Genomic DNA, 19,301 nt, shown 5'->3' with positions numbered 1-19,301 from the left:
CCTCGCCTCCCCAAATGATATAAAACTACCTCTCCAAAGTGTTGGTCAGCAAGGAGAGGCCTGAATCACTTAAACTTGCTTCCTGTATATTTTCTCCTTGACCAAGGGAGAGATGCCAGGAAGAAACTAATATAAAACCAATGTCAAGAAGATGGACACTGACAAAAGGTTTTGGGTACATAAAGGACTAAACAAAGCTACCAGTCTGCTATGATTATGCAAAGTGCTTACTGTGATTCGACCCTGCTGTACTGCAGAGAAAACCCTGAAAATAAGTCGTCTTTAGAGAGCTTCAATTTGAAACCTATTTTCCCAGATTTGACACATCCTAAGAAAACATTATCATCACTTAGCTTACTATGATGCTGCTGAAATTATCAGCAGAGCTTGGTAGCTGTCCACAGCATGCAATACTTATATCATTACAGGTGATACTGAAATTAAAAACACATAGGGAGCCTATAACTTGGTTTCAAATTAGTGTAAGTCTATATTCTTGAGTTCAACTATTAATGCTCAAGAATCCACATAACCATGTGCCCACTGAACCACCTTCTCAAAGCTCATCAGCTCTGAAAGCATCCAGGAGAAAATCAAGGAAAACAATGACATGAAACTGGAAGCTCCAGGGGTTTCAAAAGAAATGCCAAGGGAACACACTATCGGAGCTTTAAATGAACAGAATAAATATTTTCAACACAATCCAAGAACAATGCAGAAAGTTTTAAGACAGTCGGCCTTTGTGATAACACCAAGTCGTCAGTGGGAACTGAAATGCAGCTGCTTGACTAGAAGATATCTAAGCATCCTAGCTGGATTTTTACCTCAGGAAAAAATTCTATCAGTGTATGAATTTCAGGCACCTGATCGATGGCCAAGGGTTGTTAACAATCACAACTACGCATTCCTTTTATTAAGCCAAAATGTATTATTACCATTTGTGTCCACTATGGTGCTGAAGTCACTGACAAATAAAACCCTTTCTCTGCTGAGACTTCTGTAGGGGACAAACAGGTTGCATGCCACGGCAAGGAACTGGGGTAGCACTGAGAAGGTACCGTAAGCAGCCACAACTGCATTCCTGAGACCAAGACTGCTCCCACACACTTGAAGGCCTAACATATCCTGCACGACAAGCCTCAAAACTACACGAAGGTGGAGGATCCACAAGTCTGACAGCTGTCGGGATTGCTCAGCTTCTTCTGAGAAAGCATCTCACAGAAAATGAGAAATGATTCCAGAATCTCCAGATGGCTTAGCCCTCTAGAATGCATCCTATAGACAGTGAAAGCTGTGATCTGCTCTGAGGTAACACTCACCTATGGCTTCAATGTACTCGATACATCTCTCAATGAAAACAGGAATCGGCTTCTCTGGAGTTACGACGGTTGTTAAGGGCACCCCAAAGTAGTTACTCTCCCAGGTTGCCTTTGTGATGGATGGCCGGGGTTTGGGCTTTGGTTTCTGTTCAGGAAAAGGAAAAGAAAGCACAAAAACAAAGTGAGTCTTAATTTACAACTCAAACATCAGTAAGGCTTCCAGAGGGGAACTCACAGTGGTGTGGAAACTGCTAGAAAGATTCCAAGCAGGATAGAGACCCGTTTACTCATCTCATTAATTTCGTATTTTCTAGATTCCAAGTATCACACAAGCTGCTGACAAGTTGCCACAGAGTCACACCTTGAGCATGAAACTGCACTATCAGAACAAAGGTGTTTATAAGAAACAGGCCATGTTTATTTAGTAACCACGAGATGACCGCCCAACATCCTTTATCAGAGGTGCAATGGAGTAAACAGGAAGTTTTCCAAACATCCCATACAGATAATGCTCCAAGAAGCTAAACTCTTTAAAAAAGATTAAAAAATGGAATTAAAAACTAATAATTTCCTCCTCCAGAAAAAGAGAAAGGGCATGCATTCTGCTGAAAGCCCCAAGAATTTTCTTTGATACATCAGCCTGGGGTTAATTCCCAATGGCTTCTGCATTAGAAAAGGTTAAAATCAACTAATCAAACATGACAAATAAGATACTTCTTTGGCTTTTCCTCCCCAGCAGTCACCCTCCTCGTGTAGTAGGAAGAGCAGAAGCAGCAGCAACTACATGAGAGCTTACTATGTACTAAGCAAGTCCCAGATATTATTTTCTTTTAAACTCTACAACATTCCATTTTACCAAGGAAAAACCTCTCACATGCCTAAATGATCCAACTAGTAGTGACAGTGCTGGGATTCAAGCCCAGGAGGGTCCGTCTCCAGAGCCCATGCTCATAAACATTATTGAGATATTCTGCTCCAAAATTATTCAGTCCTATTATTTTGAAGATCACGAGGAAAAAAAATGCTCTAGACAAATGGTAAATTTTCTAAAGCCACAGAAATACACCTGAAATTTTGACCTTTTGTTAAAATATATACAAGAGAAGGTAACAAAATAGGATCAAGGTAATTGGACCCAGATGTATTTCCAGCAATTCTGTTTCATTTCCAAGTTAATGAGATCAATTTACAAGGGCAGGTTTAGTTATGAATATGCCCAACCTATAAACTTAAAAGGATTTAGGGACCTTTGCATAACGTCCACTAAAGGGGACGGCTAGCTCGCTTCTAGATCAGGGTCAACCATTCCTTTTCCTTATCCCGCTTACCCTCATTCCTTTTGGTACCTCTTTATATGGAACAAATCACTTCCTGTTTAGTCTGAGATTCACTGAGGACTTCCTGTGCACACAAGTGGCAAAAAAAAAACCCAGCCAAGAATAAAATGAATAAAATGTACATGAAAGAAGGAACAAGGCCATTTCTGGGCTGCTGGCTGCCATTACCTGAAATGACAACCCAGAGGCAAAGGCGATCCAGTCCTCACACAGCCTGCTCACTGATCTGGGGTAGAAGACTGTAATGCAGTGTTAATGGATCCTGGGTCCCAGAGAAGAACAGGCACTCCATAAAGCCTGCCCTGCCCTGGCCCTGTCACTGCCATATGGCCACTCCTGCTCAAACCAGTGACACAGCCTCTCAGGCTGCAGGGAGTGGCTGCTGCTCTCTCCCCTTACAGACTGCCTGAAGCAAACAGGCTCTGACTTCAGACTTTTTATCAAAGGAGCAAATTAACGATTTATAATTTATCTTTACATGAAATAATTTAGCTAATCTAGACTATCTACCTAGCATCTTCCAGTTACATGAAGTACAACATAAAGAATTTAAGCTCTGAAATCTAACAGGGCTTGAATCCTGACTGACAAGTGACTTTGGTCAAGTAACTCAGCATCCTGGGGACAGTTCATGCCTCATAAGGTGGTCGTGAGGGTGAAATGATATGACCTACTGGAAGTGGCCCAGTGCCTAGCGTACAGTAGTGGCCCAATGTGAGCTGTCACTAAAGGAAAGAGAGAGGCTGAGTGTTTTCTACTGTTACACAGTGTAGCATCCGGATAACAGTGAGTCAAGCAACGCTCTCCTTTAGAAATGCCATTCCATTTAAACAATTAGCTGTAGAATATGAGTACACAAGGAAGACCATCTGGATTTAAGCGCCACTCTTTTGGTCAACCCCAACAGGCAGAATTTGCCTGTCAAAACTAACATAACAATAGCATTGTCCTTCAACAAAACTTTGAGGCTTCCAAATAAAAAGTGGAACTTTAAGAGAGCTGCAAGGAAGCTATTTCTAATCACTACAATGTCTTCTGACTACAGTTCTAGTAAATAGATAATAAATTTTTAATTGTGTATTTCCTCCACCCTCTCAACACTAGAACAAGACGATGAGGTGTGTTCTAACAATCTAATAAGTTAGAAAATTTAGCCTCCATCAATTGAATACTATGTACCAGACCCTTGCTTAAATTCTTTATATGTATTATTTTATTCCAGATTCATGGGGTGGGGTATGGGTGTTAAAACCTCATTTTACAGATGAAGCAGCTGAGTCATAGAAAAATCCAGTTACTTGCCAAAGTCAGTTCTGACTACAAAACCTGCACTCTTAACCACTATGGTTCACTGCCTTCTGAAAGTTCCCGGGATATGCATAATGAAAAAATGGGTCATTAAATAAACGATTAATAGTACACTGACAATCTGAAGAACTTCTAAAGGTAATAAAGACTCACATAAAATACCAGGGATCTTTAAGTTGGAAACAAAAGGAGAGAATGGGGCACTACGACAGCTATTTCAAATAGCTACAGGACTATCTCATGGAAAGAGAGATTATTTTATACAGTCATGATGGGAGAGATAAGAGAAAGACAAAGAGGCAATTTTGGCCACATAAATTAAAAACAAACAAACAAACAAACAAAAAACACCCCAGCTGTTAAAAAAGGAAAGGACTGCTCTGTAAGTATTCAAAGCAGAGGCTGCAACCTACCTGGCATACTCACTGTCAAGGAGACTGCCATTAGATGAAAGGCTAAATTAGAGAAATGCTCTTATCCCTCTCGCCTCAAAGAGACTAATAAGATCTAACCTAGTTCAGCACTTCAACTTACAAAACAGAGCGTAAACGCTGGCAACAGCATCAACTCCCCTTGTTGAATGACACTGATACTCATTCTCATTCTCTCTGTCTCTCTCTCCAAGATTTAAACAAACTCTGCTTTATAGAATGTCAAAATACTTCCTTGAAATAACTGAAGGCTCTCTAGGGTGTCACAAAATCAGGCAGGGATTCTTGCACAACTAATTCTAAACCTTCCTAGGAAGGAAATCAGACTTTGTGGTGCATGCCAAGAGTTGAGCCAGATTGTTGATATAACAAGCAACACCGCAGGCATCTGAAGGGTTACTGGGCACATGTCAAGATGGAAATGCCATTCTTCTGAGTGGCCTGCCAGATGTCTCAGTCCCAGGTCAGATTCATGTCACTCATTAGGGAGTAGGGGGAGCACTCTCAGCAGCAGGGCCTTAGAGAGAAGAAAATAATACCATCCCAACATCCATCTTCTTTTAGGGGCACTCATTAGCAGGCTGAACTGAAAAAAGCATTCAGCCAGGGGAAACCAAGCCCTGAGAACAATCTACACCTCTGCGCCTTTAAGTTTAGAGCCTGACTGAGTCAAAAACAGATTAATTAGGAATGACCATGTGCTAGACACTGTGCTAGGTGCTCTGCACAGTTATCTGAAACCTCACAATCACCCTTCAAAGTAAGGGTTATTAACCCCATTTTACAGAACAGAAAAACAGAAGCTTAAGCACTGAGAGAGCTGATCTATGAACATCAACGCTCCATGTTCTTTCCCCTACATGAACCATCTCCATGATGAAATGCTATCAATATAAACAAAGCACTGGACCAACTCAAATCATTTTCACCTTGTCCTTTTAGATAGATATTTTTTGAATGAATAACATAGTCCATTGTTCTTTATTTCACAGTTTCCTTAAAAACACGCCTGATTCTTAGTCTTGATACTAACCAGGTGGCAAAGGAAACAAAGAAATGAACCAATAGTTTATGCCAGTGTCGCACTGCCGAGAAATGGTGATTGGAATTTGCCTCTGGCCTCTTGGTTTTTCTGAAACAAGAAAAGAACATAATGGGGAAATTCCTGACTTTGCAGAGTAGGAAGATGTCTGTCACCTACCTATCAGATGGTAAGCCCACTCCACAGCTCCTCCAAGTCCACGGGGGCAAGAAGATTAGATGCCAGCCAAAGAACAAGAAACAGCCAAAGAAGGAGCCCCAAAGAGAAGGGCTCCTTCTATCCGCCTGTAAGAGACTAGGTTCCAGAGCCCAATGTGCAATTGACACTCAATCTCTTGAACAAAAACAGTTTCCAACAATACACAAGGGCGATGTATCTTTATATTTTTATAAGTTTAAATGAGATGAGGACTACCTCTGTGGGTACAGAGTATTTTTTTTTCTTCTTCTAACATTGTGTTGCTCTTACTAGGATGTGAGGAGGTGAGGTTCAGAACATCTTATTTATATCGACAGTACTGTATCAGACGCCCTTTTAAAAAAACAGATGAGGTAATCAATTCCCTGTATCACTGTGCACACTGTAAAAGAGACAGTCATCGACATTCACATTTGACCATTTTCCTACTGGGCTAAGTTCCTCAAGTGCAGGCATCTATGCAGTCTTCCTTTTTAATGAGTTTTACCCAAGGTCTAACAAACTAGCAGCACAGCTAATACTAGGACCAAAGTCATCTCTTGTCCTCAATGAACTTACAATCTAACTGGTAAGACAAGATATATATCTATGCACAGCAAGCAAAGGTGATCTAGAGATAGATAAATAACAACTGAGCCACAAAGGAAAAAAATGAGTCTTTCACGGCTCCAGTGGAGAGGTCAGCCACCCTTTCTAAACAAAGAATATTCTATCTTCTACAGAAATAGCACTTAGAGCTATTTAGTGATCCTAAACTGTCAATTTCAAATATTCTCTCCTTCTCCATAAATATCCTTATTCAAGTCAAATTACTTATCTAGATTTTAGGATCACAAAACATGGTCACTGGAGTTATACTACTGAGCACAGCCTTTTAGATGCTTGGTAACATACCTAATAAGTAAAAAACAGAATCCAGTCTGGTTTTTTTAAAGGAGGAATGCCATGTACAGAACGTAGTCTGGAACAGGGGCAGTGTCCTCTGAATGGGGTAACTCCTTCTCTTGAGAGTGAAACTGACATAAGCAAAGCCTTAGAGGGTCACTCACGTGGTTTGCCAAGTTGTGTACTGGTACACTCTAGACTAACTGTAACAGGAAGGAATCTTAGAAAAACCCAAAGATTCCATAAACTACATTACTATAGGTTTCCCCCATAGTGCTTTCCTGTATTCTATATTCAACATTATAGCTTTCTGGCGATGATCCTCTCTCATTTCCAACACAGCTTCAAAAGGACCTTTCAATTAAGCTACTTGCTGGTACCCCAGATGTATTCTTTGCTGACTGGTGCTCTTCCTTCTGGCTCTGAAAAAAAAATCAAAGCCCAAGTTTAAAAGAAAACCTGAGGGTGTATCTGTTCTTACTGGTAAAGTCTATTATGAAAGTACAAATGCTTATTTAGCCTGTCTCCTTCAAGCTGGCAGTTTTTACTATGACCTGGTCACTCATCAAGTTAGAGCATCTTTATATAGGGATGGAACAGGAAGTAGCACGAAGTTTCGGCCTTCCTAGCATCCTTAACTCTCTTGCATGATGGGAAAAGAAAGAAAGGCCAGTCATCCCCTCACAGGCCCCAAACAAATTGAGACCACAGCTTTTTGCTCTAGAAAGGCATGAATCTAGGTCAATCCCTGTTGCTTCCTCAGACTGAATGGCCAAGGCAATCGATGGGCTCAGCGGGGGGGCGGGGGGGAGCGGGGGGGGGTCCACTAGTTCCAGGAAATATTTATTAACAGTCCTGCCTGATTCGACACTCACTAAATCTGGACTGTGGGCCAGAGCTGTGGGCCAGTTTTTCTGCTTGCCTCCTCTCAAATACTGGATAAAAAGTATTCAGAAGGCCTCTCTCTATGGAAGTAGAGGTGATTCCTGAATGAGCTGAAATAATCTGAGTCCCTACAAAGATTTCAGTCCACTAGGTGGTAGAGAACAAGTTGGCTCAGTGAAGATCAGAGCAATTCTCTGTTCTTTGAAAAATCGATTTGGGTTGCCTATTGTAAATTTTTTTTTTTTTAAAGAACAGGTGTGCTGTAAGCTAAGGCAGATAGTTAAAGATAGCCTGTTTTTGTCACCAAAAACAAACTACAGCAGTTCTTTGGGCTTAAAATAAACTGAGAAATGAGTGACACCAGTTCAAAACAATTTCTCAAAGTTCCAGTTGCTATTTCAGTGTCTCCATGGCTTTTTTGTCCTCTACTCAAGTAGACACAGAAGCTAGAAACAAACAGCACCATGCTGTTCTTAGGGGGTAGTGTGGGGAAATCGATGTTTTTAGACAATAACCAAAGTCCTTTGTCCAAAATGAGCAAACTGACAGGACTGACTGAGTGGTCCAAATACGTGCCTGGCTGTTGAGTATTACCATCTTTCTTGGAGACTGGACTCTAGAAACCCAATTGAAGTGGAAGTTGGAAGACTGGGACTCCAAAATCTCAACTCCTCCATTTAGGAACAACAGTAACTTGGGCAAGATGTTTCATCTCACCAAGCCTCTCAGTCTCCTCATCTCTAAGACCAGGATTTTAAAAAATCACTCCATTAAGACTGATAAGAAAAATAGATGAAAAATTGATGTGAAAATGCCTGGTATTGTACCTGGCAAACAGTAAGTATTCAGCAAGTGTAGGGAAGTACAAAACCCTTCAGATGGACTCCACAGCCCTGTTACTCGGCCCGGTTCTCCCTCACTCTCTGCAGCAGCCACCCTAGGTCTCTTGCAAGTCTTTGAACATGCTGTGCCTTTTCTGCTCCAAGTTCCATACCGTTTTCTCAAAAGCTCACCCCACGAAGCCTCCATCTTCACTGACTTTGCCCGCTTCATACTTTAAGTTTCAGCCTTATATATCATTTCCTCGGGGAGCTTTCCTGGGTATCCTGGTTGAGGGTAGAACTCCTTGCAATAGGACTCCTTAGTACCCTGTACCTCCACTTCAGTAACATTCAAAATGCACACAAGTACAAGTATAAACTCTTATCATTCCTGTGACTGCAAACTAGATGAACACAAACACCACCACACGTATGGTAGGTACTTCAGCACAATGCCATGCATACAAGCAATGTCCATGCAGTGAGCTGAATGTTTCCTTCCTAAAAGAACAAATGAACATGTACTTTGGAACAAAAGCATGTCTTTAAAAAGATAGAATTCTTTTGGGAATCAAAAAACCCAAGGTCAAGTCAGCACCCCAACCCATTTCTAACACCAACGTATTTATTTGGCCTTACAGCTCATTGAGTAGGGCTGGCCTTTTCTGAAGCACACACTGAGAGTCTTTCCTGAGCAGGTTACAAGGTTACAAAGAGCTCATATTTCATACCATTCAGCCTGTCTGTCAAAATGCAACATCCCTCCCTGGGGAGTGAGCAGTCCAATTCCCCAGCTGTTTTTTTTTTTTCACACTAGAAACTAACTCCGTTCTAGGCCTCACAAAATGAGAGCTGTGTCCACACAAAGCCACAACAACCAGCCAATTCACTGAATCCAATGAAATAAGCCAATTCACTGGGGGGGGGGGGGACAAACTGTCAAACTGGTTACTTGGTGCCTTATAGACCAAACAATGCGTGATTGAATTGGTTTGCTTTTCAATAGGTTGTCTTGTCATGTGGTAGCTACAGTGAGTGAAAGATTTTCTTTATCATTGTTTTGTCTTTTTTTTTTAAACACAAAAATAAGAGCACATCAGATAGAAGGGTAAACAGCCAATAATGTCTTCTCTTTAAATCCGTGGTCAAGCACACTAAATTTGGCAATTTGAGCTTGCCCAAAGGGCACACTTTGTGGAGCAAGGCACCCCAGGCCTGTTTTTTGGCTTTAAAATAAGACCCTGCTGGTCCTGATCGCATCTCTGCAAACGCATGGCACTGGGAAACAGAGACCACGTGCAGCGACAACTCTTTACAAAGCATCTATTCATGGACCCCACTGAAGTGCAATCGTAGGTTTTCAATTTCATTCAGCAAGTGCGGAAGGCTCCCACTATGAGGGTGGGTTGCTAAACGGTTCAGCTGGGAAAAGGACCCAGAATGAGAGTCAGCTTTACAGTTTGCACTTTCACTAGCAGAAATGAAAGTGATTCCCTCACTCCAACTCCAATTTTACAGTAAGGAGCCAATCTAGCTAATTAGCTAAGGGCACTGAGCAATTTCTTTCTCCACATCACATATGTACCCCCCCCCCCCCCAGCATAGCTTGTTGTTGTTGTTGTTAGGGCTGTTTCTAGCATGAGGGCTGAGAAAGCAACTAAGTAATAACAGACAGGGTTAAAATCTATAAAAAAGGGAGGGACAATGTTGGTGCCTCAAGCCCTCAGCTAGACCAGACCAGTTTTCTCCTTTCCTTGAATACAACATGCATATTTTCACCTTCAAGCCTTTCCTTACCCACCTCCTTCTATTCATTCTTCAAGGTCAAGTTAAATAATAATAACTAATGTTTATCTAGCATGTAGTATGCTCAGTATTTCCAGTGCATACTCTCATTGCATTTCTCACCCCCTAAGAGGAAGATGCTACTATGTTCACCTCTGCTACAGAAAGGACGTGGAGAGGTGAATCATGTGCCCAAAGGCCCAGTAAGGAAGTGAAGGATTTTGACTTTGATCCCCTGATTCCCAGAGTCTGAGCTCCTATTCACCACACACTACACTACTTTAACCACCCCTAGCACAGGATTTCTGCTCTGCCCCAACACAGACCCCATCCCTTACCCTGGCGGCGCCCCTTCCCAGGCAGACCACTGATTTTCAGAAGCTGTGTAGGTCTCACTGCCTCCTCAACTGGGTGCTCAGGTCTAGGCAAGAAGGATCTGTGCCATTTCCCCAGCGGTGTCTGGCCTGAAGTGGGAACTAGTGTGTTTTCCATTACCAACTGGCTCCCCATTCACTTCAAATAAGTACTGTATTACTTTGTCATGCCATTAAAAAAATCAAAGACCAAATCCCCCATGTAGGGGGCTTGCCATTCTCTGCCCCATGGTATCTTGCTTTTCCAGTAAAACAAGTGTCTGATTTCTTAACAGCAGCAAATTTTAATGAGGTTTGCTCCAACTGGGAACAGAATGAAGGCTTTGCTTATCTCTCCATTAGGATGACAAAGCAGCCACAAGCAGCTCATTTCAAGGCACCATTTTCCAAGGCAGGAAAAGACAATTTCACCTTTTACTCACTCTTTCCAAAGGATACTCCTAAATGACTTCTGGCACGCTACTGCTCTTGGGCCAGAGGTATCATTTTTATTTGACCTGAAGAGGTGTGGCCCACATAACTAAGACAGACGGGAAGTCGATCACTCCTTGCAGGCTGACCCAGCAGCCCAGCGCAAGGAAGCTCCAAGTCAGGAAGCGCTCATCACCAGCATGGAGGCAGCTCTCTCGGAGACTCACGGGAACCAGCTGTTTTCTGCTGAGCCTACTCTTTAAAGCACAGCTTGTCTGGGAATGTATTTTAAAAGCATTATTTTCAACAGTATTAAAAAGGCAGCTAGAAGTCAGAAAAACAGTTATAACTCGCTGTGTGATATTATGCCACCTTCCTAATTCCCAGGTGTGCAAACACTCCCACAAACTAGAAGACTGTCAGTACTGAGATACGCTGGCTGGCAACAGTCTTCATTGGGAGTGGAGGAGGAAGAGAAGAAAGTTAAAACGTTCAAAATGTTTGGATTCCAGTATTATCAAACATGAGAGCTTTGGGGATATCCTGGGAGGCTGGTCAGGCTACTGACAGGCTTCCTAAATAAGAACTGTGTTCCATGGGTCTGCCCACTACTAACCTCTAGAGAACAAAATACTGAAGGCAGATGAAGGAATATAAGTGGAAAAACAGACCAAGGGGAAATCAAACAGAAGAATGCCTATGGTGTTAATCAATATTCAGTTCAGAATGGGAGAGGAACAGAACACACAATGATACTGCCCTGCCCTTTATGAAACTACACAAGGAATAAATTTCCAGAAGTTCTGGCCAATGGTGATTGAAAAACATTCTGTATGCTATCAAGGAACACAAAGTGATTCAAAGGGAACAAGCTTACCCTGTGAGGGCCACAGCACCATGTTCCTCCACTTCCAAGGGCCCTTTTAACTAATATATGCTGCAGAACTGGCCTCCAGATAGTATTTTACAATGGAATTGTCAGCTCTCTAAAGAGCCTGGATTCTAGATCCTTCTGATTTGGTATGTTCTGCAATAACGTTAAGTTTTAGGCCACCTTTCTTCCAAAGTTCCCTGAAACACTTTCAGACAAGTGACTCTGTTCTCTGCCACTTCATGGTAGAGAAAGGAGCAAAAGCTTTCAATGAAGAGAAATTACTCTGTACACCACAATCCTGAGTTAGAGCTAGCATTTAACAGAGTTCTGTTGTGATGTCTCATCAAGATGTCTTTCTCTGAAAAACAAAGGGTAATTCCCTCTACTCTAAATGGAGAAAAAGCAAAAGTTGGGAAATACCTGTTCTACCTCAAAGCCTAAGTCCCAGAGGACAGGACATGCTGCCCTGCACACTGCAATTCCACACAAGATAAGACTTCATCAGCTGCTGCATTTGGGACTGTTTCCACTACATCTGACAACAGGCCTGACATTCCTAACACACATGGTTTACTCTTTCTTCTCCCCTTCCTGCCTCACTTGTGGTCCCTAAATCAAATCTGAAGCTCTCAATGATAGCAGCAGCAACTCACTTAAGGAGCTGGAGGGCTCTCCAATTTTACAAATATGGGATAGGTTTATAACACACAGTGGCAAGGTTCTTATTTTCCATTTATGTACTTGAAGATCCTTCATTGATTTATGTGTGCAAATAAAATAATCATCCAATTTTTCCCAATCTAAAATGCAGCAACCTTTACAGATCAGCAAGGGGAAGAAGCATTTAAGAAATGTGTGGATGAAACGTCTGTTAGTAGTCAAAGACTAAGGCATGTGATTTTTGGATTCTAGTGAAGAAAGACCAAGCATTATTGTCACTGGCTTGGCTACTTGTCAGGACACAGACAACTTCTACATGATCTGCTCATTTTGGTAATTACCTAACTATCGTTTTGGACAAAGACTACTCAGGCTTATCTATCCAAGGTCCTTACAACCTGAGAGAGTTACCAGTAGTAGCTATCTGAGATGCTGTTTACTTTTTCATGCTAAGTCAAAGAGTAAACACACACACACACACATACACACACACGCACACGCACACACACAGCAGTTTACCAGAATAAGCTGTCCTTGAAAATCGTTGTCAATGAACTCTCACCAAGACACTGTGCAAGCCACTCCTATGACTCATTCCTAAACTCCTGTCTTACCTTAGTGTTCCTTCTTAGACTGCGAAGAATATTCCTCCTCCGTGGGTCTTCATCTGTTTCGTATGGAATGACTGCATTGTCCCCTTTATAGCCCTGGGAGGCCTGATCCTCCTCCTTCTTCCGGATGGGCCCAAGCTCATCATCACTCCCCACGCTGAAGCTGGTTCGGTAACTAGCAAACCTCCCTAGCCGGCTGCATCTCGTCCTGTACAGCACTGGCTTGCTCACAATGGATACCTTGCGGCCTCGCTCTAGAGAGCTGGTGTCCATTTCGCTGTCGGAACCATTCCCACTGCCATTGGATTGGGCTTTGTTGATATTCCGAATCGTGATGATTTTGCCTTGGGTGCTGTCATGGGGCACTGAGTAAATGTTTTCCTCTTCATTCCTTGGCTTGACCACGGCATCCATAGGTTCGGCATAATCAGAAGGATCGAACCCATCAGGAGGTAGCCAGGTGCTAGAAGACACAGACTTCCTCTGTCCATCTCTATGGCCTTGGTCTAAATAAGACAGATCCCCCTTAGTAATTTCAAAATGGACGGGAGGCTTTGGTTTGACTGGCGGAGGTACTTTGTTGTTCAGTTTACTCTCAAAATTGCTCATGATGAAAGACAGCCCGTCATTTCCCTCCAGTTCCATAGAGAGCTTTGAATGGTCTTTGGACAGAGAGGGCAGTGATGTGTCTTCTCGAAACAGGCTGTAAGAAGGGGGCTCGATATCTTCTTCTGAATCCTGCAGGTTTGAGTTGCAGAGTGGTGAGCCTGCCCGGGGGGAGTTAAATACCTCTTCTGTGGTGCTACAGGCCTCAGCAGCATTGTCGTACATATGAGTAGCCTCGATTATATTCTTTTTGTCCACCACATCTTTAAAAAATGGGTGGAAGAGCTCAAGTTTATGCTGGGGTTGACTACAGGGGATACTCGTGAATCTTCCATCAATTTCTTGAGCGATCTCCTCCCCCTCAGTCAGCTGTTCCCGACTTAAGTCATTATCCAGGACATCTACAGCGCCGTCAGTGAGTGCAACCAACTGAATGGGGATAATATCCTGCACTTCACAAAGAAAGGCACGTAACATAGCCAAGGAGGCTTTACGTTTGGCTGAATAGAAAACAATGTACCCATGGACCAATCGGCTTTTTCGGATGCTAAATGAGGAATGGTAGGAAAGAATTGACAGTTCAATGCGCTTCTTGTGTAGTCCGATTGGCAGTTCAAGTAAAACAGAGTTGTTGCTTCCACAATGGGAAGACTTACAGGTTTGAGACTGCAGGACAGGAAAGAGTATGTCATCTGCACTAAAAGGATCTCCACACATGAGACACATGACAATTCGCAGGTCAACATCAGCCAGATCTTTGATGCTAGCAGTAGAACTGACCAGGTTTAAGTTACGCTTGGAGTCCAGGAGTCCTTTCAAAACTTGACTGATTTGCTTTTCGTTAATGTTGCGTCCATAACCGATGCCAGCAGAAGCAGGGTCGAGAAAGACACACTGAAGTTTGCTAGCAATCTGCTGACCCTGCTGTATTAAGCTATGCAGGGTCTCTCCACTGGTGTCTCCTCTCTTGTTAACCAAAATTAAGGTCAGGGGAAGATGGACTAAGTGATTATCTCGCCTGCCGAGTGTGGACTCTCTGCTCTTCTCTATACTCTCCACCACATAGGACAGAGATTCCTTTGAATTGTAAAGGCAGAGACAACCGTGGGGCTGAAATGTTGGTGTCTGGAAAGAGTTCACAGGAAGCCTAACATTCCCTTCGATCGGCCTCAGAGAGAGCTCATACATTTTACCATCTATTACATACTTGTCATCATTTGTACAAAGAGCTCGTATCTCATTGGCCAACTCTCGTGCAAGGCCATCCTTGCCCAAGATCACCAAGTTGATTCTATCGATGTTGTGATCAGAGAGTGAATTTTTCTGATTCCGGTCAGAGGGTCGGATGAACCGAGAACTAATCAAGTGCTCAATCTTAGCATCCACACAAGAGGGGCAGCTAGGGCACGTCTCCTTTGTTGGGTGGTACACGAAATGAATGTGCTTCAGAATAAGGGCATCACGCTCCGCTTGGAGCTTCTGCAATGCTTTAAATCGCTGTTCCTCCCCCAGAACATCCTGAATGACACCCATCTTCTCCTTGCTGGGCTTAGCATCCAGCTCTAGCTCATAAAACAATTCTGAATATTCCAAAAGCAGCTCCTGAAACTCTTCCTTTGCTTTGTCTATAATTTGCTTTTGGTGTTTGCCATAAATATCCATGTATACAGATTCTTCCAGCCACTGGTAGAAATCTTCATTCATAATAAAACTGCGGGCCTCTTCCCAAGGCTTTCCAGGAGTTATGAAAGGAGAGGTCTCCAGGTTTTCTTTAAAAGACCTTCTCATCTCAGCTCTTTTCCTCTCGTTTCGCAGCTTCTCTAAGTGGGCCTCGTACAGCTGCTCTGCAGGAACGGTATCCATTAGGTCAAAGGGAATCCGCTCATTCTCCATGTTGTCAATGTGGCTGGTGGCATCCCATGGTGTCTCTTCAAGCACAACAAACCACTTTAAGAATTCTGGCTTGGTCTCCAAGAGCTTTTTGGCTTTTATGCAGCTCAGGTGGTCTATTTCATCTAGATTGGGTATAAGAGCTTCAAAAGCTAATGGCAGGGCTGCCAGGTACAGCTTCCTCCTGCGCTCAATATGCTCATGCTTCAGGCGGTGGATGTGCTGGAGAAACAGCTTCTTGGCTTTCTGAGTCCCTTCCAGGTAGACATAGTCCTGGTACTCAGGAGAGGCCTGCATCTTTCGGCTGACAATCAGCCAATTCTCGTTGTGGTTTTTCACAATGCGACTCACCAGCCACTCATACTTGTCTTTTGCTGTAGCTATCTGCTGACTCTGCTGCTTGAGAGCTTCAAAATAAGGAATGATTTTCGTCTTTCCCCGACTTTTATCAATGAGTTGCACTAAGGTGCTGAAAGCTAAGTCCACATTTACATTGGATCTTGCTGAGGTCTCCACAACCTGGAGGTTCTTTTTGCTTAAGGCAAAAGTATGTGCATCTCTAATGTACCGCTCAACACCCTCATCACACTTAGTCAGGACCACCACTATAGGCTTTTTTGTTTTTGCAAGCTGATTGTAGAGATTAGAGACAAACTTGAGCTGATCATCAAAGCTCCTATTCATGCCCCTGCTAACATCAATACCAAGAAGAAAACCATCAATTAGCAGCTTTCCATCTGGCATTTGTTTCTGCTCAAAGTCCTGCTCCAGCCCCAGCTGGTCAGTGCAAAAGTACATGAGTTTTTCAGCTGATGCGAGCTTGGTTGCAGCAGCTCTCTTGATATAGGGCTGCAGGGCCGTGCTTCGATGAGGCTGAAAAGTCTGATCATCAATGAATTCAGTCTGCTCCACAACGTGCATCTTACATTCCACACAATCCTCCAGGGAACGGCTAACTTCTCCCCAGTAGAGAAAGTGGTCATTATTGACCACCCGCCCACCAAAGTCACTGGTGCTGAGGACAGAGGTATGGTCCAAGTGAAATTCGTCAGCACTCGGGCGCACAAAGCGGTTGCACAAACAAGACTTCCCAATGCCGCACTGGCCCTTCTCCTTCTCTGTCCCAGACAATCCCACCACACTGATGTTGTAGGTGGGAATGCGGACATCTTGCTTTCTTGCCATCATCATCGTCGACACATCCTGCCACAATCAGCCACTTCCAAATCAGATTAGTGTTCTCCAGTGGAACCAATGGCTTCCCAACATTATCAGTGGGGGCCAGCTGCCCACGAAGCGCAAGTGTCAGGTCTCATAGTGCTTATATACCAGTGCGAGGTCAGTTTTTGCCACTTCTCATCGCCAAATAGCCAACATTTCTTCCTAGATGGGGGGAAAAAAAGAAAACCTATCAGCATCATAACTTTGAACTCAATCTTAATCACCAAACGATAGTAAAAATCAATTTTCTTATTCAACAAATAATTATAGTAAACATCAAATGTACCAGGCCTTAAGCTGAGTGAAGATGTGAGACCAAATAAGACTGACTTACCTGTACCCTCAGAGCGATATAATATCATCTAATGGACAAGACACACAAGTAAGCACTGTGCTTAGTGCTAAAACAAGTTTGCAAGCTCCTTGGAAAAAATGGCTGACTCCAGGGCTAGGGCAGGGTTGGTACAGTATGAGCCTGGAACATCTTGCTGTACAAGAAAGGAAAGAAGTGCTCAAAAAAATGAAAGGACACCTCACAAGGACACAGAAGCCAGCTTGAAGGGGTACCCAGTGGTCAAATCCAGGACACTGAACATCAAAATAATTAAGTACAGTAAGGAATTACGACCCACTGCAAAAAATAAGAACTTGAGTTTTCAATACTGAATCAGACAAGAATCATCACTTGATGCTAAATCTAAGAGGGAAATTTTGATTAGGAACAGGATTTTGCACAGAAATGAGGTGTCTCCTGTTATACTACTTATTAGTTCTCTAAGGGAAGAAGAAAAACAAACACTTAATTATACAATAGAGAAACTGGGCAACACTTTGGGTAATGAAAGTTATCACCATCAAAGAGAGCCAGAAGGACATCATAGGCCTCAAGATGTGATACCCCAGGAGGATACAACATGACTATGCAGTTTGATGACTTAGAATGCATCACCACAACCTAATCACAAGGAAACATCAGGCAAACACAAAATGAGTAAGATTCTATTACAGTGAGGGGAGTCAGCACTTAAAAAAAATATCAGTATCATAATAGACAAAGAATGGCTGTGTAAATATTCCAGATTAAAGGAGGCTACAGACACATCGTAACTAAAGGCAATTATCTGATCTTAGACTGAATTTTGTACAGGGCAGGAGTGTAGGGACAGGAAGAGGAAGCCTACATAGCACAACAGTAGATCAATCAACAACACTGGACTATGAATAGAGTATTAGATAAAAGTATTTTATCCATGTAAATTTATGAGGTTTGTAACTATTATGTGAAAGAATAGCCCTACTCTTAGAAAATACACACCGAAGTATCTGCAAGAAAAAGGCCATAATGTATGTGACTGGTTCAAAAAAAAAACTACATCTACATACTAGAGAGTTAAAAATGCAAATGAGGTAAAATATTAACAATAGATGAATCTAGGTAAAGTGTACAGGATATTCCTTTGTGCTATTTTAATTTTTGCGACTTTCTCTAAGTTTGTAATTATTTCCAAATAAAGTTTTTTTTTAAGGGTGTGAATATGAAGTAGTTTCCCTGACAAGAACATAAGTCCTGTGAGAAAAAGGCCTACCTAACCCTACCTTGTTCATTTCTGTGTCCTATGATGTTTTGACACAAATATTTACTGAAGGAGTGAATAAATGAATGACTATTAGAGCATATTAGAGTCCCCAAACCTAGCATTTTAGATTTAGGAAAAGTTTTGCTGGTGGAAGTTCCATCTGAGGGGAGACCTGAAGCAGAAAGAATGAAATGTACAAAAACTCCTCTCTCCCCAGAAAAATGCATGCATGGCCCATGGGAAAACCAGCTGAAATAAAGTGTGTATGGGGAGGAGACCGGTGAGATGCGTTAGCAAGTAAGCAGGGACCAGATTAAGCCACTTTCAAAGAGCTTGGATTCCTTCCCAAAGGCTATGGGTAGCCATAGAATGCAGCTGAGAAGTGGCACCTTTTTTGGGGGGAGGGAGGAGGAATTATTTTTTATTTATTTATTTATTTATTTTAATGGAGGTTACAGGGGATTGAACCCAGGACCCTGTGTATGCTAGGCAGGCACTCTACCACTGAACTATACCCTCCCCCTAGGAGTTGCAACTTAAAAAAACATAAGGTTTGAATAGGTGAAGTAATGAAATGTTATGATGATATCTTACAAAGTCTTTAACAACTTTCCATCTGAAACAACTAAAATATGTAGTCTTTGGCTGCCTCTACATAAATCTTCTGCAGTCTTCTGGCTACTACTGTTTGCACTGCACTGCAGTCCACTAACACACGCAAATATAACTGTGCAATTGCTGAGCCTGTAGCCAAATGAACAGTCTCCTGAGACACTCCCCAAGAGAAGTTAAAATAAACAGAGCAATTTTCTTTTGAATCTGGAACTCAGCATTTCCACAAGCTTAATATTTTTTTGTAAGCCTATCTCATAAGAAATGCCACAGGAAGTCAGACCACCACACGTTATTCTGACTGATACAAGGGGGTAACGAATGGGAGAACACAGTTGTCCCCTATGATAACCTCAGAAGGTCACAGACCTTTCCCAAACATCCATATCTTCCTTTGATAACCCAGAAAGCCAAACCCTCTGTGGAAACAAAATGTAATATGTAAAAACTGACC

The 19,301-nt window shown here is 42.5% G+C and overlaps 1 protein-coding gene across 1 annotated transcript in view; it reads right to left on the bottom strand.

The window, feature by feature from the left end:
- The window catches only part of ARHGAP35 (Rho GTPase activating protein 35), a 108,946-nt gene that overhangs the window by 55,897 nt on the left and 33,748 nt on the right, over positions 1–19,301 (bottom strand). The window contains exons 2-3 of the mRNA XM_031458950.2: positions 12,945–16,820; positions 1,320–1,464 (exon numbers count right to left, since the gene is read on the bottom strand). Coding sequence (XP_031314810.1) covers positions 1,320–1,464; positions 12,945–16,628 — 3,829 coding nt within the window. The 5' untranslated portion in view covers positions 16,629–16,820. The remainder of the gene's footprint in view (positions 1–1,319; positions 1,465–12,944; positions 16,821–19,301) is intronic.

Source organism: Camelus dromedarius, chromosome 9 (genome assembly GCF_036321535.1).
Source record: "Camelus dromedarius isolate mCamDro1 chromosome 9, mCamDro1.pat, whole genome shotgun sequence".
Taxonomy (NCBI): Eukaryota; Metazoa; Chordata; class Mammalia; order Artiodactyla; family Camelidae; genus Camelus; species Camelus dromedarius.
Note: the sequence above shows the minus strand (reverse complement) of the source record. Positions and strands in the feature narration are given on the sequence as shown.